The sequence below is a fragment of the Carassius auratus genome, chromosome 12, assembly GCF_003368295.1.
Source record: "Carassius auratus strain Wakin chromosome 12, ASM336829v1, whole genome shotgun sequence".
In the NCBI taxonomy this organism is placed as follows: Eukaryota; Metazoa; Chordata; class Actinopteri; order Cypriniformes; family Cyprinidae; genus Carassius; species Carassius auratus.
Genome location: NC_039254.1, coordinates 14,222,349 through 14,249,172, shown reverse-complemented (window position 1 = coordinate 14,249,172; position 26,824 = coordinate 14,222,349). Strand labels below are relative to the sequence as shown.

The 26,824-nt window shown below is 37.2% G+C and overlaps 1 protein-coding gene across 2 annotated transcripts; it reads left to right on the top strand.

The window, feature by feature from the left end:
- Positions 1–355: 355 nt before the first annotated feature.
- Positions 356–25,722, top strand: LOC113111923 (receptor expression-enhancing protein 3). Of its 2 annotated transcripts, XM_026277139.1 has the most exons (8): positions 356–652; positions 12,588–12,660; positions 18,039–18,115; positions 18,391–18,511; positions 18,731–18,844; positions 22,111–22,246; positions 24,470–24,606; positions 24,863–25,722. In XM_026277139.1, exons 1-8 carry the CDS (start codon positions 621–623, stop codon positions 24,941–24,943), a joined length of 771 nt encoding a protein of 256 aa, XP_026132924.1. In that variant the 5' UTR covers positions 356–620; the 3' UTR covers positions 24,944–25,722. The 2 variants fall into 2 exon arrangements, with proteins under 2 accessions (XP_026132924.1, XP_026132925.1); XM_026277140.1 differs by lacking the exon at positions 12,588–12,660.
- Positions 25,723–26,824: the final 1,102 nt, after the last annotated feature.

Here is a 26,824-nt window from a genome sequence, read left to right as displayed (position 1 = left end):
AATTGGGGCTGGCGTAATGGTATTGGGCTTCTGAGGAATACGCGGAAGGGGCGTATCCCATAGTGAGACACCGAAACGTATGCTTGAAAGAGAACACAGCGCCGATGAGAACATCGATTAGGAGTTTTTATTCTCAACGTTTTTATGTCTGATTGGTCTATATCTCTTCAAGGTGACTCTCAACGAATCAGCATCGACTGCGTTGAGAGTGTAATGTTAGCGTCTTCGAAACAACGTCACTTGACAAACATTTGATCTAGCCAACCAGTGCTCGAGTTTCATGTAAACAAATCATATTAGCCAATCATGTAACAGGAAGAGCGGACTCTTAAATCAAATTATTTCTGACGTCAACGTGAAAGCGCACCTTTTACAGAAACGGCATCGGTTTGGGCTAGAGCACGAAGAAGATGGGCACAGCAAGAGTGACGTTATTTTAACTCATATTAAGTCCATAGTTAGTTTTATACCGGATGTTTGTACGTAATACTAAATAATGAGCGAGCGGAGGCTCTCAGGAGACCGTTAATGTTTGTCCTCGTCTGAAGTTGAACACTGAAGTTGAAGTAAGGTTAGCCTAGCTAGCATCTCTCTCTGCTCGGCTCAATCCTGAAGAAAATATGGTGTCCTGGATTATATCAAGATCTGTCGTGTGAGTTTAAACCTCATTTCCCCCCATAAACATAGTTTATTTTTAAAGCTTGGGTTAAATTAGCTCTTTATTTAACTGGTTAGCCTTTTAGCGTCACTATACTGGAGACAGCACACATTGTCAAATTAGAAAGTAGATTATGATCTTCTCAACCCCACATCTGCTCAGATTGTTCAATCAAAGCGTTTTACTGTTTTTAAACATGACGTTTGGAAAGGATCCATGTTATTTGGAAGATAAGAACCAGAAACAACAAACCATTGTTCCTATTTGCAGTGTATTGTTTATTAACATCACAATTGGATTGCAGTGTCAGAGGTTTTTGTGTCAGGAATGAAATTATAAATGTGACTGTGGACGTGTCAATTAATATTTTTGGGTTGACTGCTTGTACAAGGTTTTGTTGGGGCTTTTGGGTAAGGTGCACCTATCATAAGGTTCTCAAGTGTAAAGCATTTTAACCTTAACCAAAGTATAATACATTTTCACCCATTTAGATTACATTTTGCACAGGTGTAATGACATAAGAAATAATAATCATCATTAATTAATAATAAACAATATTGTATGATTTCATTATTTTTTATTGTATATAAAAATCATTGTTGTAATAATTGTATTTACTATTGTGTAATAAGCAGAAAATGTAACCATAATTCATATATGCATACATTTAGATTCGATTTTGTAATGATAATAATAATTATATATCATGTTCACTGTACCATCATCATATTTTATGTCAAAGGTAGAAATGAAGCAAGAATGAATAATAATTTTAATTAGAATCAATCTGTTCTGTAAATTGGTTATTGATCATTAAAACAAAAATAATCAGCATTAAACTTCAATCAGCTGATTTCTACTATAAATAGAACACATTTGCCTGAGGGTTGAAAAAAGATTTGAATGATTGATGATTTGCCTGTCCTTGTTTGGTAGCTTGTTTGCAAACAGCAGAAAGAGTATCATTTTGGTTTATTTTGTGGGCGAGACACATTTTGCAACGTGGTCCCCTTACAGCGTTCCAGAGTCACAGGCAAGCAGTTAGGAAGAGACGTAGTCAGTCATAGAAACCAGCAAGTACCAATTACTGTCCACCTTGCTAGTTTAGGGGTATAATTCTGCGGTTAGGATTTTACAACATATACGATGTAGAAGTTCAAATATAGGACAATAACTTTAAGCTTATGGCAAGATGATTGGAAATCAAGACCACATTGTCTGTTTGAAATGCTGCTGTGGGCTTATATGCTGCGTGGACACTTTAATGGCTTTCCACGTTGAGGATGAAATATAGAAAACTCTTTTTATATAAGCTGGTCTCTGGGACAGGTTTGTCCTCATTTGCTTTGTTCAGGATCACGGTGGTGTTTATGTAACAACTACAGGGCTGTTTTTCTTGAGAATTTTAGTTGCTTGTGATGATTTGACTAAGATGTAATAAAAGAGCCCAATGCGCCCCCCCCCCCCCCACTAGCCCAGTTAGGACATGGTCCAATCACAAAAATAGGTATTGTTTTTGACCAGTGCTATAATTTTTTTCTCATAAATGGGCAATATCACATGACTAGCCTTGAGATATGGCTGTATCACAGCGTGTCAATATATAAAGATATATCTCATGGCTAAAAGTGTGATATTGCATTTATACAACAGTTTGACAGCATGAGTGTGTAAATACAAAAGAAACAACAACAGAGGGTCTATAAGAATTACAATCTCAGTTTAACAGCTTAGCCCAAGCCTCCATTGATAATTCGAAAATGTCACTTTAGAACTAGTAATGAAGGATTGTTGAGTTGCTTCATTAAAAGCTTAATGTATTACTGTATTAAAAGCTGTATTGAGATTGAGTGTGATTACCTGCATCTGATACAGCAATCATTCTTCAGCTCAATCTCATATTCACAATAAAACATTAGTTTGAATGTTTTCTGAGTAAATCTCTTTGTCGTACTATCCTTTCTTCTTGTTAAGTGTGATTTCTGATGACCGAGATTTTTGCCTGCATCTTACAAAATAGCTTATGTAAAGAGCATTCAGTCTCTTTCAATATAAAAGCTTTTACTGCAGTGCTCTTATATACAGCATTGACGTTACATAAAATATAACGTGATGAGATTTTGCTCTGTCAAATCTATTTGCTCTGGAACACATAATAGATTAACGAGACCAAGCACTTGCCGTGAGATTTACCCAAACTTAATTATATCTCATGTATAACCACTATAGAGACATCATTGCCAGCAGCAAATTCCAGAAGATCTGGCCTTGGTAAGGCTGCTCTCGGGCGGGTTCATGAGCGCTCTACGCCCACTGTTGCCCTGGAGCTCACATTTCCAAAAACGTCGAAGCAATAGCAAAATTTTCAAATGGACTTTATTAACAAACTGCATATTTGAAGTCTAAACAAGTACAATCTTTTTTTATACATTTAGTGCTTTTGAAGGCTCTTGCAAGTAATAGCTAATCCATAGCATCATCAGAGTGAGCATTGCCTTTCGGTTTCTTAGCAGAAACTCAAAGTTGACCTAAACCTGAGTGTCAAGGCCCATCTGAAGGTTTTATTTTTTCAGCTGCACACCCTGAGACCAATACCCTGCTTCACAAAAATACTTTTAAGACCAGGTCCCATTTCCTTCAGGGGCCGACTGGAGGAAGACCAACTCCTTGTTGTGAAAACAATGAAAGACTGATGTGCAGCACATTTATTTGTGTTTCATCGGAGCCGTGCAGGTTCTGTTGTAGGAGGAGTAGCCACAGGCAGACAGTTAGAGAATCAAAGCCTTCCAGTGAACTGATTAATAAACCAACAAGTTAAGCAGACTTTATGTCTTTATTGCACACTGTTAGGGCCGGGGTAGTCTGACAGTATATACCTGGGTTCCCACGGGCCACATCCGGCCCACGAGAAAAAAATGTTTGGCCAGGGCTAATTTCAAATAAAGTGGCATGAATATTCAAACGCAGCATCAGAAAGAAACATTAACTTACATCTGGTCTACACCGGACGCGAGCAGCTTGGTATCGTTGGCAGAATTCGGCCCCCAGCGAAAAATAATTGAGGAACCCTGGTATATACCCTGCAATGATAGAAACTTCATAACCGGTAGAGCCGGATGTGTCCCAAACAAGTGAAGAAGGGGAAGAACCTGTAATCAAAGGGATGTTTGTTAGGCACAACACAAAGCAGAGTTTAGTTTATGGTTGCCAAGCAATAGCTTGGCGCATTAATAATAATTAAATTTATGTACGGTGGCAGGTATGGGTATATAAGCTATTTTACATAATCTTAAATATATTCAGAGTATTAATTTTAATGTGCTTTTGTTTTTATCTCAAGTAATATATATTGTCAGGCATTTTTTTTTTTTTTTTTTTGCAACCAGGGTTTTCAAATAAAATAAAAAAAAAGATTGGCCTTTGTAAAGTTTTTAATTCCCTTCATTGGGTTAATTTCAGTACCAAAGCAAAACATATAAACACGCAAATAAAAAAATAAAAAAATGTAATCCTAACTGTGTACCTATTTAATTTAAAAGGGCTTTTGAATTTTAAAGCCAAGAATAACAAACAAGTTAGCTTAAAAAAAAAAGCCCAAAACTGCTTTTCTGACTGATATGAAACAATATTTACCATTTGTACATTCTCTAGTGTGCATATATTAGATTTACAATTCATTTAAATGCCTCTTTTATCTAAAAATAGCAAAAAAATCATGTTTTCCCCCTTATAAAAGTTATAGGAGCATTAAATAGTTAATAAAGATATTTAATTCTAATGCTCATTATATTAACGTTAGCCGTGCTTATGCTAAGGATAAACTACTCTAATAAAAGCATTCATTAAAATCCGACATTCAAATTAAAATATTTAATAATATTCATAACAGAACGGATTCGCAATCTTTTTTTGTGGCGGCATATATATGCAAATTAATTCTCTGCCAGCAGGAGGCACTTGTAGAGCGCGAGAGATATAGGTTTCCCCGGTAACGGCTGTAATCAAATAAGCGCTGAGCTTGCGCTCACAGACGCTGCTCAAGCATTACAAGCAAGATGAAATGAAAATGATATCCATAATTTTCAGAAGACCGTCAGTTTCCTTCAGAAATACAGTGATATAAGAACACCCACACTGGGTTTCGACTTTGACTCGTTCATTGCTAATGTCTATTCAGTCAAAGTCAAAGCCTTTTGGAAAATCTATTTGTGGCGTTCAGTTTTTATATTGTGGCAGACCGCCACAAATAAATCAATGTATGGGAAACGCAACAAAACTTACCCACTTGAACTCTTTCATCTGATCTTTGTGTCTGTCTTTTAAAGTTTATTTTAGTTTGTGTCCTCATTTTGATGTCGCCACATCTCAGTGCTTGTACCTTGTGAATAGCACATCAAGAACCAGGTTATCCAGGTACTCTGTACCACCGGCACTTAAACAAATCTGGAACCGTTAAATTTAAATTTTTTTAGTACCGACTTGATACCGAAGTACCGGGTCTTTTTACAACACTAATATGAAATATCTGATCATTTTTTTCCATACTGTTAAAGAGGTGTTTTTGAAAAGTGATTATTTTATATATTCCCTCCTGCATATTTAATTATTCATGGCACCAGGCATGTTTCTATAGGGAGTTCAGAGAAATATATTCGGTTTGCATGTAAACTGAATGACAAATGAGTCAGCAGTAACCTGCGTGACTGATATCTAAAGATGTGCAGAGCTGTTGGCATGTTGGTGATAACACCAAGCTGCATGTTTTGCTTAGTTGAGAGTAATAGTGACTGTAGACTCTTTTATTCTCTTAAAGAACTGTTATTTCATTTATAAAGCAATATATTTAATGTAGAATAACACTTAGGCACTCAGAGTTATACACCAAGGTTATAATTTTGAAAGCTTCACCAGTTTTTTTATTTTATTTTTTTAAAATAAAATGAGCAATTTGAATCTAGTTTAAGTCATTATAGTTAGATTTTTTTTTGTGATATTAAGTTATTTGAGTCTTTTATAAATGTCTGCTTAAGTTTTTGTTTCAGTAGCACTTTCATTATTAGTTTTTTCCCCCGTCACTCATGTCACAAGTTGTTCTGCCGGTAATGACATATGAAAATGCTACAAGTGAACTGTGTGCTTTAAAGAGCCAGTAAGATGAAAATTCTAAGCTTCCTATCACTGTTTATAAGTCCTGTACGTTAGGTTTAAATCCATCCAAGGTTAAAAAACATTGTCATTTTGTCAAAATATCATTTTAAAATTACCTCAATTCTCAGAGATCCCCAAACGGTTCGCGCGAAGCTGTTCAAAAGATTCAGTTTCCTTAAACCCCACCTTTCGGTAGCATACTGTGTTCTGATTGGTCAACTAACATAGTCAGGTTTGATTGGTTGTTCCGCACACACCTCCACGGTAAACTATGCGTTAGCATCTGTTTGGGGTGAATTATGTCTTATTTCTCTCACCGCAAAGCCCCCGCTGTACTCACCGAGATTAGAAAAGCAGTCATCAGTGAAAGGGATTTGTTGTACTGCTCTGGTATTGTGGTAGAAATGAATTTTAGCCATTGGTTCTTCTGATCTTCATTATTTGGCAGTGAAAATAAAACAAACTTGCCTTTACAATTAAAAACACACTGTCTCCTCGACATGATGCTCTCACACCAACCAGAGCATCTGTGTGTGGGGGTGGGGCAGGTCAGAGTTACGTTTCTCCCAAGACGGTAGGCGGAGATTATTATGCAAAGTGCTCCTAATGACGTACATAGAGATGGGCAAAAGATTTGAAATCTATAACGACTCATTTCAGCGATTCAGAGTCGACTCCTTACTTTAGAAGCCATTAACTTTATAAATCGTGTACTTTTTGGTTGAATTACTTTGCACATTGTTTACACTGATGGACAGCTACATCATACACTGTAATACAGGTAATTTTTGATTTCCCATCTGTGTGGCTCTTTAAATAAACACAAACTCTGTTTCCAGAAGTTAACAGTTAAAGTATGGCAGTGCAATTTTAAGTTTCACAAATTGAACTTAAGTTGACAGTAAAGGGAGATAATTTTATAAACATTTTATGAAGTTTAATTTATGGTTTTCCACTGTGAGTTATAAAACTACTTTTCTATCTTTCAAAGAGATTTAAAAATACATTAATAATATTGTACTATAAAATGAATCAATGAAATTTCTCATCAAATCTATTACAGTTTTTGATTTTATATAGTAAGGAAACTGTTTTTTTTTACCATATTATTTGTACAGCAGTTGTTTTTTGTCACTCAGACAGTTGCTGGTTCAGTGATTGGGTGGTTCTTTTAGACAGAATACCCTGATCGTTTAAATTCAGACTTAGAAGAGTCATTAAAGTGAATTTTATCATCTAAGTAAACATTTTGACCCAGTTGTTCAGTCTCTTGATTTCTGTCAACCACAGTGATATTTCAAAGGTTTAAAATCCCACTCCACTGTGCTGATTGTGTGACATTACACCGCCTTTTCTCTTTCAGCGTAGACAGATAAATGGCTAGCCGATTGAAGCATGCTGCTTGTTTAGAACGTAGAGAATCGATGTCTGATATTTGAGGTTTCTTCATATTCACAGACTACAATTGAATTGTGGGAAAACCGTATTCTTCAGTGTCTACAGTCCGTCTAGCCAACTGCAGCTCCCTGTATATTACTGAACACTGTTGTAGGTGAATTTCCTCATTTGATGCTGATTAAAACAATCGTCCAATGAAAGAAAAATACTAGGTATTAGGTACACAGAACCACATGAATGCGAGTAACAGATCTGTAAATTACAGTGCTGGAGGGATAGCGGCGGGGGAAGGGTTGAGAGATGTGTGGAGCCCAACACCATTGTTACAGCCTGGTGCCGCTGCTGTTTCTATGGCAACTGGAAAATAAACTGCTGCCAAGGTGGATCTTTGGATGAGGACCGTGCAACAGGGAGAACTTTGTGAACGTGTACTTTGCATTGCCAGTGCACGAATGTTATGTTTCTTGGTCATCAAAAGACATATAAGTATAATTTTCCCATTGGCTGTTGCAAAATAATTATTAGTAGATAATCGATTAACCTGTCTTTTTTTTGGGGGGGGGGGGGGGGGGGGGGGGGAAATTGGGTGAAAAATCCAGAAATGAATATATACAGGAGTGCACAAGATTTTCTGACTGATTCTTATGAGGTCACTTGAAGATTTGGTTTGTTACTTGCATAGAACATAGTGTGGCCCATTAAATATAGCTATAAAAGTCATCACTGATAGCCCAGTGGGCAGTGTGCTGACATTACATTGCTGGCATCCCGAGTTTGAATCACAGCTCAAGGACCCACTCTCCCACTTCACTTCCTGTCTACTCTATCACTACACTATCCATCTTAAAGGTGCAATAGGAGATCTTGGAAAATGATAACATTAGCATGATAGCACTGAAAGCGTACATCCCAACATCCCTGCAATCGCTGTCCAAAGCCATGCCCCCTGAGCGCATTTATACGCACAACCGATGCAGCGTCATACAATGTCTATGAACAGATTCACGCCCACTTTTAGGGGAAAACAAACCAACATACAGTATTGGATCGAGGAAGTAGACTTACCAACATGCCAATGAGTTGTTGTGTGATTGGGTGCACCAATAATGTTTGTAAAACCCCAAATTTGAAATTCATGGCTACCTGCCATCATCATTGATATCTTGCTGTTATGGAAATATCATGAATTACGTATGATGCTAATCAAAAGCTAAGCCAGGCTACTTTTATGGCTGCACAGAAAAGTGATCTCAGTACTCCAAATATAGAGACATAATATATACATTTAAAGATGTTTACTTTCAAATATGCAGTAAAATCATTCACTGGCTTACCTGGTGACTCGATGGGTTACGAGTAAATGTCAGGGTAAGACACTTCTGGCCACTGGGTGAGGTGCTTACACCAATTTGACACTGGGAGAATGAAGGGACATGTTTTTAAATTGACCAAATTAAGTTCCAGTTTAAGTTTCAAATTAAGTTTCATGCTCTGTGGCAGGCAAGGTGGACATATAAATACTTGACATGTTTAGTCTTAGGGATTTCTTAAGTTATTCATGCCTGCTGGCTGTGTGCTTTTTGCAGCTAATTTGGAATATGGAAGTCTATGGGAAATCTAGTTTATTTTCCCCTAAAAAGGGGCAGTGACGAAATTGACAGTTACATTCCAGGATGTGCTAGTTTTGCGTATGCTCACATACCAAAATACCAGAGACAACGTCAATAGGCTACATCAGCGGTTCCCAATTCCAGTATATTTCCGAAGTGAAGTAAACCCCTGCATATTCAGACATATTCTGTCTGCGCAAACAGGGTGGTATGCAGATACATACGTTGAACAGCAGTTAGGAAAGCTGTTTCAAACGCTTGGACCAAGTGTACATTTCTTGGTCCTACGCCTTCCACAGAATACATAAATACAGATAAATTTAAACTACTCGATGATTGCCATCGGGATGTGAAGAGACTTTCAACCAGTATAACAATATGTTTCTGAAGACTGCTATTGCACCTTGTTAAAAAACTAAAACTAATCTTAAAAAAAAAAAAATTATAAATTGTTAAAGGGTTAGTTCACCCAAAAAAAAAAAATTAGCCCATAAATTACTCACCTTAAAGTCATTTTAGATGTATATGACTTACTTCTTTCATACGAATCTAGTCAGAGGTATTTTTTTATCTTTCAAGCTGTTTGATGGCACTCACAGGTGCTGCACTGCATTGGTTCATGAGAAGTTTAATAAAAAGCGCATCCATTAAAAAAAGTCTCACGGCTCCGGGGGTGAATAAAGACATTTTGTAGTGAATTGATACATTTTTGTAAGAAAAATATCCATATTCAAATCGTAATAATCACTTTAATCCAGCTTGCGCTCTCTGTTGTAAAACGTAAGCAGTTCCGTACGAATGAAGTATGAGGTCAGCGTTGCGCATGTGCCGGTGAGTCTCGTGAAAACCAATATTTGTTAACTAGAGTAAAAGCGGCAGTTTCTTTACTTTAGCAAAGGAAAAAAAGTCTCCTTTTGGCTTGTATCGAAATCCTCCAACATTTTTTACAATCCATCGTTTTGTACTTCTAATTAGTGACTGTTGTTTTGTTTTAATCTCTCTTCTGCTTTTCCGCATTTGTCACTTCTGAGCAGCGCATGCGCAAAGCTGACCTCATACGTCATTCCCATGGAACTGCTTCGTTTACAGCTGTTTTTTTATGGATGAGCTTTTTATTAAACTTCTTAAGGAGCTAAATGGCATCAAACATCTTGAAAGATCAAGGAAAAATTACTCCATCTGAATTTGTCTGAAAGAAGAAAGTCATATACACCTAGAAAGAAATCAGGGTGAGTAATTTATGGCTTAATTTTCATTTTTGGATGTACTTACATGTATTGACTATATTGTAAGGGTTAGGATTAGAGTTTGGTTAAGGGTTACTTGCATGTAATTATGCATAAATAATTGGTATTATAATAGTAAGTACATGTAATGTGTCTAACAAGGACACCTTAAAATAAAGTGTAACCAAAAATTTAATTTAATTTAAAATAGTTGTTTTGTAGTACACTTAAATGCTAATATAAAGAAAATATCTGTTTTACTTTTTAATATGAATTTTCAACCATAAATCAGCATGTTTTTATTTTGCCGCATTGCTGGCAAGTATGTGTATGTACTGTATGTAAAGTGAAACGCATCAGTAAAAGAAGTGTCATAGTTTTGCATTTTGCTCTGAAACTGAAAGATTTATGCTTTCAGTTCAAATGGAAATCTTACACAGAATTAATGTTTAATCAATCTAAAAAAGTAAAATAACAAAATATGTCTGTGTCTTTCCACACAGATGGTCATAGTTTAAGAAATGGAAGGAAACCACAAATTTGTTATTGTCATAGTATTGTCATAAGACTTTGCTGCTCCAAAACTGCACCTAGACAAGTTTTCGGGCTGATATTGGAGTGGCCTTAATTTCTGGGTCACACACTGTCCATAATTGACACCAGAAACGGTACACACTGCCCACCAAATTTAGCTGCACTCCTGAGTCAAGATGCCTGTCTGGCTGCAGAGGCACAGTGCATCTAAATCATCCCAGTGCAGAGATAACTTTTCAACCTGAGACAGTTCACCAATAAGCTACTTTGAATGACTCTTTTAGCCCTTGGGGAAATACCATTTTCAAGGCACAACCTTAGTACGAAAGTGAAACGTTGGTTTCAGAGAGCAACTTTATCATCTGGGAAACATCAAGCCTGGTTCCTGTCTGTGAAACCGAATGCTAGCTGAAGCTTTTGTCTGTTATCACATGCTTGTCTGGGCCACAGGCAGTTTGGGGCCAAAATTCTGTGTGTTGTCCTGCTTTTGTGGAGGTTATCCCCTGAACTTATTTGTGTGGGTCCAGATGAGAAGAGGATTTGTTTTGCGTATGGCTCCTCTGATTGTGCCCTAATTTCTCGGTGACAATGGAAGTCTAGCACAAGGAGGGGGTTCGCTATCATCAGTATGTTGTAGTATCTGCCGCTAGTTCCCCAACAAATTTATTTGAGCATAACGTAATAAATGGGGCTCGTGTGAGGGCGACAGGCTGCAGATGAAGGGTTGGCGCTGAGCCCATCTGCCAGTTTTTTGGCTTGTCTTAGGTCAGTCGCTCATAGGAAGAAATGAAAATGGAAACTTAATGATTTACTCAAATGAACATATCAGTGTGACCCTAAGGTCCACCTTCTTCCCATGTTTGCATTATATCCAATTAAATATAATTTCTCAAACTGAATAATTTCCCCAAAGTTAGGTCATTGCTCAAAGTTTCTGTATACAGAACAAATAAAAGGATAGTTCACCCGAAAATGAAAATACTGTCATGATTTACTCACCCTCCAAACCTTTATGAGTTGTGTCCTTCTGTTGAGCATGAAAAATATATTTTAAAGAATGTTAGTAACCAAGCAGCTGATGGTAGCCAGTGACTTTCACAGTACTTTTTTTTTTTCTTCATACTATTGAATTCAGTGGCTACCGTCAGCTGACCATCACACTTTAAAATATCTTTTGTAATCAACAGAAGAAAGAAACTCATACAGATTTGAGATTTGGAGTTTAAAGCTGGATTATGCTACGAGTTATCAAAAATGAAAAGATTTCATAAACTTGCCAACTTTTAACATGGTTACAAAAGACTGATCACACACTGCCAGACTTTCAACTCATTACATACACAACAAACTCATGGAAACTTGTGCCATGTTGCTAAGAGATGCATAACAAATAAAAATGTGTTCTGAAATCAGCTAAAAATATTAAACATGCCTGATATCCGCCGACTGGATCAAATCAAAGTCTGAAGACCATTAATACACTGCACAATTTTCTGGGAAATCTGTCAATTCCGATTGCCCAAAATCTGTAGGCTGCCTCTAACCTTCAGCAGTTGTGTTGTGTATTCCAGATTTTTGTTGATGTGTCAATGAGATGCTTCATGAATTCGTTTTTAAAAATTACATTTATATTGTCCTCAATATTGTGTGGTACTTGTTGCCATTTTGGTTTCTTCAAGCTAAAAGAGCTAGTGTTAGTTTTCTAACAGTCGTGCTCTATGGGCCGCTGTCCACATGGATTTAATCTCTGTTAGGGCATGTTTTACATTAGGTGTCTCCTGCATTTTTGTCCCTTCAGTTTTCTTTATTTTTCCTTTCGGAACGGAAGAAAAGGAAATCGTTGTTTAGCTTGTAAACACAATCAGACAGAGGAAGTGAGTGGCTTTTTTATAGAGCTAGACACACAGATGGGAGTATCCAAGCCCATTAATTTTCCTGCTTTTGGAGAATATCTAGAGGTTTACAGTAGTTTTCCCTATATTTATTTGTTTTACCCTCTCTTTCTTTGCACAGGCTGGTTTTTGGAAACCTGTACCCAGCGTACTACTCCTACAAAGCAGTGAAAACCAAAAATGTCAAAGAATATGTAAGTATAAACATGGTGTCCATTCCCATAAATTGTTTTGGTTTTTTTTTTTCATTTAGCAGGCTTTTAATTCATCAAAGAATTTACACACATCCGCGAAAAAGGCCAAAAATGCTCTATTACATATGCCAGGCCAGTAGTTGGCGCTGTCATCTTGTTAGTAAACACTACCTGTAGGGAAGTGATGATTATATGGTGTATATGATGCGTCTCCGCTGTTGGTTGTAATATTGGTGAAGTAAATCCACACTTTGCTGAAGAAGCATTAGCAAACTCTTGAGCTGCAACAACAGTACTATATACGCCACCATTGTTGTGTATGTTTGTTCGCGCTTGCTTTTAAAATCGACACATACTGTGCTTGTCTACATACCTAACACGTGCTACACACGTGCATTCCTGTTTTGGGTGTTTACACGGAAACTTGCACTTTGAAACCCATTTTCAAAAATATGTTTCCAGTCCCCAAAATGCAGATGTTGTGTAAAAGAACAGGCAAAACACACAGGTTTCCCGTTTTCGCCTAAAAACATTGAAAACAAAAATCATGTAAACAGCCCCTCAGTCTCCTCTGAAACAACTTGAAATTTTGTGTCCTGCTGAAGGGATATCAGTAGTGTTCATTAATCAACACTTCTACAACATTTGGTTTACTAGATCAGATTTTTTACTGCTAAGTCACACCACTCCTTGAAATAAGATGTGAACAGCACAGCAGATTATTGTTTCTGTGCATGTTGGGGCATGTTGGGAGGGAGTGTGTGTTGGCTTGTATGTCTGGATCAGGTGACGTTCTCTCTGCACATAGTTGTTTTAAAGGACCCGCCCTGTGAGAACCCACCCTACATCCGCAGGAGAAAGATCACTGCAGGTGTTACGTTGAAATGCTAATTCAGGTCCAGCCGGAATCAGTGTCATTTATAGTCAGCAACACCTTTAAGCAACATTGTGGTGAACCTGCAAAGCAGGATATAATGAGGAATAAAATGCAGAATGTGGTTTTACCCCATTGAAGTCAAACCATTATCTTCTGTCGAAGTTCTCTTTGACAGAAGATAAGTTTTACTTTGGGGTAGACTATCAGTTTTAAATGTCATGCCTTTGTCTACTTCAGATGGCTAATTTTAGGTTTCCTTAGTGGTTTTACTGGTGTTATTTCAGTACCCTAGAAATAGTTTATTGTATTAATGCTGCATTGCAATGAATTCAGTTACTTCTACTGTGAAATTCATAGTGTAGACTGAGATTGTTTCTGAAACCCCAGTGTAAACGCGGATCACTTTTAAAACGCCATTTTAAAATGAAAACGCACTAGTGTAAACGGGGCCTGAGTGTGAAATATAAGTTGTTTAAAACTAAACAAATCTATGATTTTTTTGTTACAAACTGTCAGCTGTGTTTGCCAGAACCTTACTGTTAAAAATGGTAGCAACATTAAAATAATGTATTTATATAAAAACATATCAACTTTATATAATGTTAACATACCAAAGTATTAAAATTTGTTTTATATCTTTATTATATACTGAAACCACCATAAAAACATAAGGGGTTCATAAACCTGAATACAGCATTATGGTCACATATATGAAACTAAAATACTGCAATAAAAACATTTATATTTATATTAGGGCTGGGAAAGTTAACACGTTATTATCACGTTAACACATTAATTGATTAACCAACAATTATTTTATTGCGCGTTAATGCAGTTTTTTATTATTATGAAAGTATGTTGCTCACTGGCTCTGAATACACAAACAGACAAATCATAGATTACAGGAGATCAAATTATTTAGTCTAAGCATCAACATTCACAAACCACTGTCCATTGTTATTTTTAACAGAAAAGAATGCAACGAGCTCATAATCATGACTTTAGAAGTTGGACATAGGACGTTTCTGATAGCACGTGAAGACAGCAGAGAAGCGCTGGCACAACACAGTGAAGTGAATCATTTTGTTAACTTAGTGTTTTATTATTTTGAGTTGTATGGGATGCGGTAACACGTCCCTCTCACAGTACATTGCTTTACAGACCTATCACTTTAGGTTCTCAGAAATATTCACCCAATCATGCAGCATGTATCAGTGGCGAGGTTAGCACTCACATTCACTGATCTATATATAACTGAATCACACTAGTCAAACAAACCAGGCTTTGTGGGTCAAAGGCGCTCTGGCACGGTTAAGATTGCCTAGTGTGAGCACACCCTAATTATTCTGCCTCATCCCGCACACACAGGTCTCTACCCGCACCCGCGCCGCACTGCTGCGATGGGTCCCGTGATCGTGTAGGTCTCTAATAGGAAGGTGCCTGTTATAATGTTATGATGGAGGCTCTGGACTCTGAGCATAACTTGTTTTTCTAAAGCAAACTATAAAATATTTTCTATAAAAGCTTTAATTTCTTGGCAGTGACAAATAGCTTGTTTTATACTTGATTTAATTACATTAATGTTATAAGTTGAGATTTAGGCTACAATAAATATTTTAACTCCTACTCTGTAAAAGGAACACTGATGTAAAAAGCACCTTATTTGTTTAAAGTCTTTGCAAACCAAATGTTATTACACTTTTGTTCATATAGCAGTAGGCTATAAAAAAAGTGCACAATACACTACTTTTGAATGCATTTTAGTTTTGTGCATAGCAATGCGATTAATTGCAGACAATAAATAAATGTTATGGTTATTATTTTATATGCTTATTTTACATTGTAGCTCAGAAAATCATGTTAATTCACTCTTCAGTCCTTTTAAATAATGCAGAAACCATGATTACAGTAGCACACCTTCAGTAGAAGTTAACCAGGCCACTGTTCTGGAGTGTTTCAAGGCAGAAATGTATTGCTTGGAGTTTTGTTAAAGATAAAGAAGTGATTGTCAAAGTAGTCTCACGTTAATCTACTTATATTTAATATATACTGGCTGAATTGCTCTGCAACCAACTGTCAGGCCAGCCTTATTGTCAAGCCCATTATATATTTGATCTGTAAACAGATGCATTGCTCAATGTCGGACACGTTTATGTAAACAGCAGTAGCAGCATCAAGGACACTGGCAGCCCAACATCACGGATGTTTATACGCTTTGCTTGAATGTAGAATGTTCCTGAATGTTCAAGTGGAAAGTCAGTTTCGGTAAACTTTGAATTTTAATAGCAAACCTTTGGAAAAAAGAAGAAAGCTCAATCGACCGCAAAAAGCTGCTTTTTAAAAACATGTCATAACCGTTTCTGCATTTGCCTTTAAGTGCAGACTGGTAATTGAGAAACCTCTTTCAAATCACTTTCAAAATAGAACTAGACAAATAATGCTTTGTGTTGAAGGCCTTTTTATAGGGCCGGTGGACTGGAGCTGCTGGTTTACGTTGGACTTAAAATAAAGTTTAAAGGCAGCTTGACAAGGCCTGTGTTTACTAGCATAGACTAGATGCTCTTAGAAACCGCAGTGTGGTTTTTCCACTCGGAGCGAATCTGTACAATGCCTACAACTCCTGTTTGTTAGATAAACAGAGCTGGTCAGCTCATATGTCTCTCGGCTCAGTTTAAATGTTGAACAAAGAAACCTTTCCACGGTACACTCGCAGAGCAGGAAAGGAATACGTCCATTCACATGCAGGAAACTTCAAAGGGTTTTTTTATCCATTGGAAATCCAGGCTACACAACTGCATTGCAGAACAGGAAAGGCATGCTTGTCTTGGACGCCAGCCCATTCATGAATCGCCTTCGACCTGGTTCTTTGAGATGGAACAAAGCGGTGGAAATTCTGCTTACATCTCACATACTTCTCTAAATGAAGCCAGGTAATTGCAGACTTGTAATAAATAGGATTGTGTGCAGGATTATGGGAGAAAGGCTTCTACATCTGATTAGATTTCTTGCATCGATGCAGTCCACAACCAAAGCGCTCCACCACTGGTGGATTTCCACAGCGATCCACAGCTGGTGGATTTCGATTGACGGTTTGTCACAGAGCGGCAGCTTTCCTGCGGCTGATGCAACGCATTGATCTCTCTCAGACCACTGAAGGTTCATTGGAAGGACACCAATTAAATCTGACGCCTCCTGTCAGGCTGGTAATGCTGCCTCTGCATGGATTCATTTGACTTTGTTCAGTGAGGCTGAAAATATCACCTAATACCTCCGAGAGCTACAGCTCAAGGCTGGGGATCACATGACTGTCTGCACGGGCGTTTGAAATTGAAATGCTAAGAAGCTGGCTGAAAGCTCGCTGTTGTTGAGAGCAGAGGAGAGGTAGAGCATACCAAACAGGTCCTGCTGCAGAGAGAGACACACAGAGAACTGGGATGGATATTAATGTCACGGCCATAATGATTTTTCGTTGCTCTTGACTGTGTTTCCGTCTCCTCCTAGTAAAAAAAGGTGCACTTGGATTTGTGTTAGCGAGCCACTCTGTGCAGAAAGATTAGGCGTTGTCTCTACTGAATGGAAGAAAAAAATGCATGCATGAGTTTTATTTGAATTTTCTTTAGCATAGTACCAGGTGTTTTATGTTTTAGTGTGTCGCATCTCCTGGCTCTGGCAGAAGGTGATCAGTGCTGCATTAAGTGTAGCACTTGGCTCAGAATGCAGAGTATGTCTTTGTGGTGTATTGGTATCACCCAGTTGGAGAGTTTTTTGTTAGTTGTAATTGGTATCCAGCTGTTCGAGGCAGAGACAGCTTATTCTGTAACTTAAACTAAACAGTTTATCAGTCTGTCCATCATAGTGCAGTACTGCCCACTTTTTCATTGGCCTTGGTTCTGGAAGAATGTGGTTGTGCACATAGGGATTTTAAGTTTTTCTATAACTCTTTAGAAAAACTTAAAATCCCTATGGGCACTACCACATACTTCCAGAACACATACTTGTGTATATATACACAAAAAGGTACAGAACTGTGAACTACAATCACAAGAATCACTGTGAACACTTTCATTGTTAATTGGAGAAATATTTGAGAAATAATTGATTTAAAGATTTTGATTTTATTGATGCCACTGTACTTGTAATCAGTAGAAAAATACACATTTTTGTATTTGGGAAGTGATGGGATAATGAACAGCACCATGATCATGTCAGGGTTTCTTTTGAAATATTGACCAGGTTTATTTTGTGTCCGTGGCCTGATTTTAATTTTTTTTTCTCAGTGTGATGGTTCATATCTATACCCTGTTTAAATAATTTAAACCGAACAAACATTTTTATTTAAAATGTAAAAAGAAATCAATAATTGATTACTGTTAAGGTCACTGTTTCTATATCAGTGCACAGTTTTATTTTCTGCTGTGTGTGTTTATTTCTAATTTAGTACATGGATGTGTGTATTATGCATTCCTTCTGAAAAATCCTGTTTGTTTTCTTCCTTTTTCAGGTGCGATGGATGATGTACTGGATTGTTTTTGCCCTGTTTACAGTAGTGGAGACTGTCGCAGATCTAACCATAGCCTGGTGAGTCTGACGATTGAGCGGCACATTTCCTGATTACAAGTGATTCATGTCAGGTTAAAGAAGAAGGCCGTTTCATTTAAGATCTTGTTTTTGTTTCCCTAGACCAAGGAATGGAGGGAAGCAATCAGGGTTTAATGAAACGAAGTTGCCATTTTAATTTAGAGTAGCACAAATTAATTTGTTGAAATACAGCTTTAATGAGTGTAATTATGTTAGCTGATTAATCAGATGTAACGTGGGTCCTCATATCTCTCTTTCTCCCCTCTGATCTGAAGGTTTCCCCTCTATTACGAGATCAAGATTGCGTTTGTGATCTGGCTTCTGTCTCCCTACACGAGAGGAGCTAGTCTCATCTACAGAAAAGCCCTTCATCCTCTGTTGTCCTCCAAAGAAAGGGTGAATCTTTGCTTCATACACTGGTTTTGCAAAGCATTTGAGCAGATATTCTATTTTTTTTTTCACCATAATGCAAAATGAAAGATGATTTTTTTTAATTTAAGGACTACAGATCTAGTCTTCCTTTACTCATTTACAATTCTGTATTTGCGTATTTTATTGTTTGGCTATGTACTTTGTGACCAGAAAGTACTCAATCTTGCCATAATGTTCTTGAAGGAAATTGACGACTACATAGTCCAGGCGAAAGAACGAAGCTATGAGACCATGGTGAACTTTGGCAAGCAGGGCCTGACCATTGCTGCAACTGCTGCCGTGTCTGCTGCTGTCAAGGCAAGTGTGTGTGTGTGTGCGCTGGATATAGACACACAGAATGAGAGAGCTGTTTTGAACAGTTTATATATAGTTCTGCCTCTGATATGCAGGTTTATACTTTGTGGGTGTTTCCAATTTCAGTAATGAAGCTAGTTTGATTCCTTTTAAAGTCTACATGAAATCACAACAGAACATACATGATTTCTTTATAATCTTTTTTTTTTCTTTTTTTTTCTGTTTCACTCAGGCCTACAATACCATTTGAAAGTTTAGATTAAGATAGTTTTGTTGTTGTTGAAATTCTTACTTTTTTTCCAGCATTAAATTGATCCTAAGTGACATTTATGTTACACACTTTATATGTTGTATATATGAAGTTATTTATATGTAAACATTCGATAAACAATTGTGCAGTTTCCACAGAAATATTAAGCTGCACAACTGTTTTTAACATTGATGCTGCTCAAGAAACATTTATTGTTATCAATCAGCATATTTGAATAATGGATCACTTGATGCTGAAGACTGGAATAATGGCTGCTGAAAATTCAGCTTTGCATGATCACAGGAATGATTAGCATTTTTAAATGTATTAAAATAGAAAACATTTGTTATTTTATATTGTAATAATATTTCACAATATTGCTGTTTTTACAAAAGAAAAAAAACTTTGAAAGGTAGTGTATATCAGATTATGAAAGTTAACTGGTTACATTGTACATTTATGCATTTAGCAGACGCTTTTATCCAAAGTGACTTACAGTGCATTCAGTCTATACATTTTTTTTCCAGTATGTTCCACATGACACTTTACCTTAATCATTTTTTTTTCAGTCCTTATTCCCTGTGCAACAAAGAGCTCAAGTGCACCGGCACAAACCTGCAAAACCAGCAATAAACGACACACTAATGACTTTCATTTGCAAGCAAAGGTCACTGTTCCTTTGTGAAAACAACCCAAAGCCATTAGTATAAGTGCAGTAGTAAATGTAATCATGCTGCTATCCTAATCAAAAGCAGAACACAGGGCTGCTGGACAGTTTTTTCGGTTGGCCACTGTCCTGCCTAGGCTCTCTCTGAAAAGATGCCGTTATTGAAAGACGTCTCTAAAGCGGAGCCAGTGAGCTTGTAAAAGGCTTATTCTTAAACGCTGCCATATTTTCTTCTTTCTTTGCTTTTACCCTCTTTCTGGCATGTTGCTTCTGTTTTCTTTGTCAAATATTCTCTTTATCTTGTCACCTTGTACTGATATAGTCTGCTCTATAGGAATACTGCAGCCCTGCTCTCTCCAGTGCAGGTAATGCTATAGTCTCTACAGCATGTGGAAAAGCAGTGTCATTTTAACAGCTTTTAGCTCATGCTTTCATTTGCCCATTTTTGCATTGTTTTTCTACATTTTTGCAAACTCAAACATGGTGTTAAGCACTAATAGTATTATTACATCAGTTTAAAACCTAGGCCTAAAACATCCTTATTTTAGTTTTTAATCTTATGTCCTTTGTTCAGTAATGCTCTCTTCCAAAACCCAAGTGTGGATGTATGTAAACAACATTTCAAGGCATAATTCTAGCGTAGTTGTGCTGCCTTCTGAATGTGTGATCACATTAGCACAGTTTTGTCCATTTATTCCTAAACTAACAAGTGGAGGAGGGCGCTAAAATAAAACCCTTTCCACAGATATTGAAAAGTGTTCCATAACACCCTCAGATCTTAAATCTTCCATAGTATATTATGTCATAAATAATTGGCAAAATAAATCGCTTTTGAGTATGAAATTAACTCTGCTGTGGGTGAAAGTGGCATCTTTATTTCCAATGACTGCTGGGATCAGATTACATATACACAATCTTGAATAGAACATTCCAGAATCACACCTTAGTTCTTAAAGGGTTACTTCAGCCAAATATGAAAAGTTTGTCACAAATTACTCATCCTCATGTTGTTCCAAACCCATAAGACCTTTGTTCATCTTCAAAACACAGATAAAGACATTTTTGATGAAATCGGAGAGTTTTCTGACCCAGCATAGACCCCAATGAAACTACAACGTTTAAGGCCCAGAAACGTATTAAGGACAACGATAAAATAGTCCATGTGACATCAGTGGTTCAATCATAGTTTGCTGATGCAGGAGCCGGCATTCTGACGTAAAACCTCGATAAACTGCGGCTTGTTTGCAAAGAGAGGAGTTTCACGCATGCATTGTGGTACTACTGTGAACGCGTGTCGAATTCTGACACACAAGAGAATAAATTCAGCCATTATTGTTTTTGTTTTGTTGTATCCTCATAACTTCATAAAATTAAGGTTGTTGTCAAATGGACTATTTTATCAAATCCATAAACATTTCAGTTGTGTTGCTGCCTAAGCAGGGTCAGAAAGCTCTCGGATTTCATAAAAAATATCGTAATTTGTGTTTTAAAGGTTTGGGACGTCATGAGGGTGAGTAATTAATGACAGAATTAAAATTTTTGGGTGAACTATCCCTTTAATATCAAATGAAGATCTACCATTATGCTTTTCTTGCCAGAGGCCAGATTTCTTTTGAACATCATTTATTCATTTCTGCTAGTTTAAGTTGTCTACCAGAATCAACCCAGAATTAATTTTAGAATTATCTAGTGCCAACTTTTAAAACCTTATATAGGTTTTTAAATTGTAATTGTTCTTTATACTAATTCTGCTTGTTACTCGTCATTATAAATAGCCATGGAAACTGGCATGGTGTTAAATAAAAAATAAAAAACACCAACCAACTAACCATTGTCTGGATTAATAATGTAGTTTTAGGCATGTAATATGCATTCATTTTTCTCCCACAGAAATCAATTTCAAACAGCTTTCTTTGGCCAAAGCCCTAAAATTCCCATTTGCTCGGATTCCAAAAATTACCAGAAATTACTTTATTTTGACTATGAATTTTTTCCAAATACAGTAAATGCGAAATACAGTGGGGAACAAAAAATCATAAAAGATTGCAAATAAAGCAAGAAATTTGGGACTTGTTAATATACTTCTGTCATGTGATATAAATTCAATTTGATTTCACTGCCAACATGCAAATGTCAAATCTACGAGTCTGTTTGTTCAGCTGATGACAGGGCAGCTCACTAGGTAACAGGTCACCTGGAACAGAGCCCAAATCTTATCAGCATTCATTCATTCATTCATACATGCATGTTGTAATGATGTCTGTGCACTCTTGTTATGCTCAGTTAAGGCTGTCCTGTGTGTTGTCAGCGTTGATGTGTTTATCCTAACTGGGGGCTGTTTTGTCTCTACAGGGTCAAGGTGCCATCACGGAGAAGCTCAGGAGCTTCAGCATGCATGACCTTACCCAGATCCCTCAAGATGACACGTATTCATCATACAGGTCCAACCCAGCCAGAAGAGCCATCATGGACCAGCCAGACGGAGCTGGTAATTCTTACCTCGCAGATGAATTATTAACACTCCATCCTTTGTTTCCTTTCACACTGGTGTTTCTCAGCTGTGTCCACAACAGAAGGCAGATGCTCAAAAGAGGTTCCAGTGCATTGTAACGTCACAAACAAATGAGCTTCAGAGGTGATCTCGCAAATATTTAATCAACAGAGTGCATATTTTTCAGTATCAATCAGATTAAAACAATAGACAGTTATGAAATAGCCATCTTCCGACTGTTTCTTTCCACTGTCTGCCACACAGGGTTGTGTCGTATTATAAGCACACGCTGTCTTCATAAACCAGATGAAACCGTCGTAGTAGACAGGATGTTACACAAACATTGAGTTCAGATGTGCTTTGATGTCGCCTGCGAAAGCAGCATTTTTGAGGTTTCAGACACAGCCTTTGTGTGACACAGCTAGCGGGAAAGTGTCTGTAAAGATGTTTAGTAGAGCAAGTAAAGCCATCGAGCCGTCATAATGATATCTCCTCTACATCTCACATGATTCTGGAAATCACTGCCGTGTTAACTGGGTTTGGAGCAAATGGAATGGATTGGGTATTTGTCTCAGGCACCGGAGGGTAATAAGTAATAGCGGCACGTTCCTACCGCTGCTTTGTGAGAAGATGAAGAAGAGGAAAAAACAGCTCAGGGAGGCTCTGAGCGGAATACCTAATGTGCTTCTATCTCAGTATGCTAATGCGTCCGCCGCGTTTGAAATTCCGCTGGCATCCAGGTCATTTTCATCTCGTCTGCAATGAAGCCATCAGAAAGCCAGCTCTTCCGAAATGGCATTCCCTTTCAGAAGCTCAAAGCCAAGGTGAAAGATCCCGGCTGATCAAACCAGCTGCTAATTGCAGTTTGAATTTAAAAACATGAGATAGCCTATTAAAAGAGAGGCTCAAGCGTGTTATTTTCTCGCTCATGCTTTAAACCTGTTTGCTTTTTGCTATTTCTAATGAGCGCAGGTCAGCTATAAGTGACGGCATGATATAAAACATGCCTGTATATATTTATAGTCTGTCCTGTCAGTCATATTCATACAAGTATAGGAGTCTTCTGATATTGGAGAGTAGAACTGGTGTGAATGCATAGGTGCACAGTTTTATTGTCAATTGTGAATCTTCCAATGATTTTGATGTGCTTATTTTATGTGCCCATTAAAGAGCACATAAACATTTTAAATTCTTATATATATATATATATATATATATATATATAAGAATATATCAATGTATATATATCAATATATATCAATGGGTTGTTTTTTTTTGGTCCATTTATTAAATCATAATAATAATTACTGTAGTTTTGAAAAAATAATCCTCTATTATAGGCAGTATAATGTGTGTGTGTGTGTGTGTGTGTGTGTGTGTATATGTATATGTATATATATATATATATATATATATATATATATATACTGTGTGTGATAGAGAAACAGAGTTCTAGTTCTCCTGGTTATGTGTTGGACTGGCCTTCAGAGCTGCAGAAAATAAAAGACCTGTCTTCTGCATCTTTATACTTGTCCTCTTTCAAAGCTCTTTCTGCTTAGTTTGATCAAGGTCTTAACAAAACTAGAATAGTTCTGGAAAATGAATCGCATACTTTTTTTAAATCCCAAGGAAGTTGTTATATTTCAGTAATTGAAAACAGCAAGGGTGTGGAAACAAACAAAGGAAAGTTTTTCAAGATCTTCGGTTTCTGTGTCTATTCTGCCCCCTTCTGGTGGAATGGAGACCTGCACACACCTTCAGTTGTGTGCAGTGCAGTCTTGTTCTAGCCTGTCTTCTGGGTGATGGCGTGTGCAGTTAATCTGGCTGGATTGCTGTAAGGCGTCCTGGCACAGGCTGACTCTGCCGAGCTCCCACAGTGACCCGGGGAACCCAGAAGTGATGGTGCCAGGAGTGGCCTGAATCCGGCAGCTGCTCGAGTCGTTCTCTTGCTCCTACTTGTCCTTTCTCCATGGCTGAAATCACATTCCCACCATTTACAATGAACTGGATCTCAACTGGTCAGTTGCGACCCAAAACCTTGTCTGTTCTGATAGGCCCATGGATTGGGAAAAACAATGCAAAATGCAGAATAATAAACAAAGAATCATGTACAGTTAGATAAAGCTAGATATTAGCTTTTTGAGAACCCCGATCTCGATCGTGCCTGCTGTTCGGTCTCATCAACATCATTTTCTTAACTCTCAACCTGTTTGTTTTCAGAGTATTGTCATGGTGATGACGAGGACAGGAGTGATGACGAGGGGAAGACTGTATACTCTGAAGATGAAGCCATGTCTCATCATGGGCTCAGACGATCTCAGAGCGTCAAGATGACGCGCTCAAAACTGCGCAGAGATGTAAGTCCAACAAATCCTTAGAAGCACATCTCGATTTTGTTCTTAAAGTAGTTCAATAAACATTACATTACGCCTGCAAATAGCCTTTTTAGCATAGGATGTTAAAAGCCATTTTTAAATTTGCTTTATTTTTTTTAAGAAAACAGGTAACAGTTTGAATACAGCATTTTTGCATATTATTGTTTATGGCCCTCTTGACTTGCACTGTGCATGAGTTTAATTTTGATAACTAATGCTCGTCTTTCATTGATCACAGGCACGTTATGGATCTCTGAAGATCAAAGGGAGGAAAAGACCAACAATCAATGCCATGACTTTCTCCAGCGTGGATAACTGAGCTGACTACTGACGTGTGGGAAGATGTGTCCACTTTATCAGACACCCAGTGTGTTCATATTCTTCTCTTTCCACTTTTTCACTGATACACCAGCAGATCTATTTATTACTTCTACCAGCAAGTGTGTACATACAGTGAGTGTCATGAAGCGTAAGGGGTTTGACTGATGCTTGTATTCGTAAGGCATGGCTTTATTGGTCTGAATTTGACATTCAGATTTCTGTCTCCAGTATTTGTATTTAGAAACGTGTCCTCTTTGGATGTGGGTTTTATATTTCTGTTTTCATACTTCCGCTGCCTTTCAGAAGATGTTTTAAGTAGTTTTTACAATTGTGGTTTAGGAAGGAATAGTGATTCTCAAAAATGATTTGTCCGCATCAGACCAAAAGTGTCTCTTCTCAGTAATAGAGAAAATACCAAAGAGAACAAAAGGCAGTGTTGCATAAATGTTAATACAAAAATTCTGCTGTGGTTTTCTTTATTATTGATGGTATTTGGGTTTAAAGAAAACCCCTTTTGCACGATCTTTAAACTCTTGATTTAAACCGTCACTTCTGGTCTTCATGCAGAATATTCTTTATCTGGGAGAAAGTCCACACCAATGTAGCATCTCTGCTGTGTGTGGTGTGGCCGGATGTGTCATTCGAAATGAATGCAATAATCTGAATAAAGCTGAAAGGTTGTAATGCAATCATTTGTTATTGTTTATACTTTATCCAAATACAATCGTAACCTTGTCGAGTTGATTAATAATAAAAAAAATCATTTTTTACGAGCAATATATATTTGATATACAAGTATATATACGAAATGTCCAGCATCTGTGTAACCTCTCAAAGTTGCTTTAAGGTAATGCTGGTTGATGGCATGATGTCTCTGCAGTGTAATAGTAATAAAAATCAGGTGCGTGGAGACATTTGACTTGTATATTTTCAAGCACCACCATGTTGAGCTCTCACGACTATTCATGAAGCGTGTTGAGATCCAAAGCAGAACCGGAGATTTGAGCTTCCCTCGGTGTGAGACACAGAGGAGTGAAGATGTCTGAAACCCCCATCAGTCACACATCATTAAAGTATAATGGTACAGCTGCATCATCTTATCTTCTAACGTCTCTTTCATCAAGGAGCACTCGTGTACTTAATGTTTAAAGTTCCCAAGAGCTCAAACTTTGATTTGGTCTCATAAGTACAATAAAATAATCAGATTGAACTTAAAACAATATTTAAGATTTGGGCTTGCTTAACTACAAGATCTATAGGATGTCATTACGCGAGTCGCCGCTAGAGGTCAGACCTAGATAAGGTCATCCACGAAAAGCATCCAATCCAATAGTGCTTTTTCAAAGCATTGGGCGCAAAAAAAACCCACCTTTTACACCAGCACCAAATATTTTCTTTTTGTTGTGACAATTAATAGATAAGATATAGTCTATTATAAAATTGTTTTCAACGTAGACTTATGTAAAGTTTGTGGTGATTTTGAAGTGACATTAAATCGAACATTAATCCCTTTTACTAAAGTTATAGCAAGAAAAAATCCAATCGTGTTTATTAAATTTACGGAAAATACATTTATCAGTACCTACCAGGTTTTATTGATTTTTGATATATAAATTAAGAATTTCAATACAAGAGATGCATATGAATGTCGAGGTATCAGTGAGCATTGTCAGTGCAGCTGTTAAATAAACCTATAAATCATTATGACTACGTAACTACAGTTAAGTAAAGAGCATTAAATGGCGCCAGGAACAAATTTAGTGCAGTCATTTGGACCTTTTGGCTAATTTTTTTTTAGAGCCACGCTTTTAATTTTGTCCATGATTTATTCATTTTTTATTTTTACCATATTGCACTATGTTAGATGTCCACTAGGGAG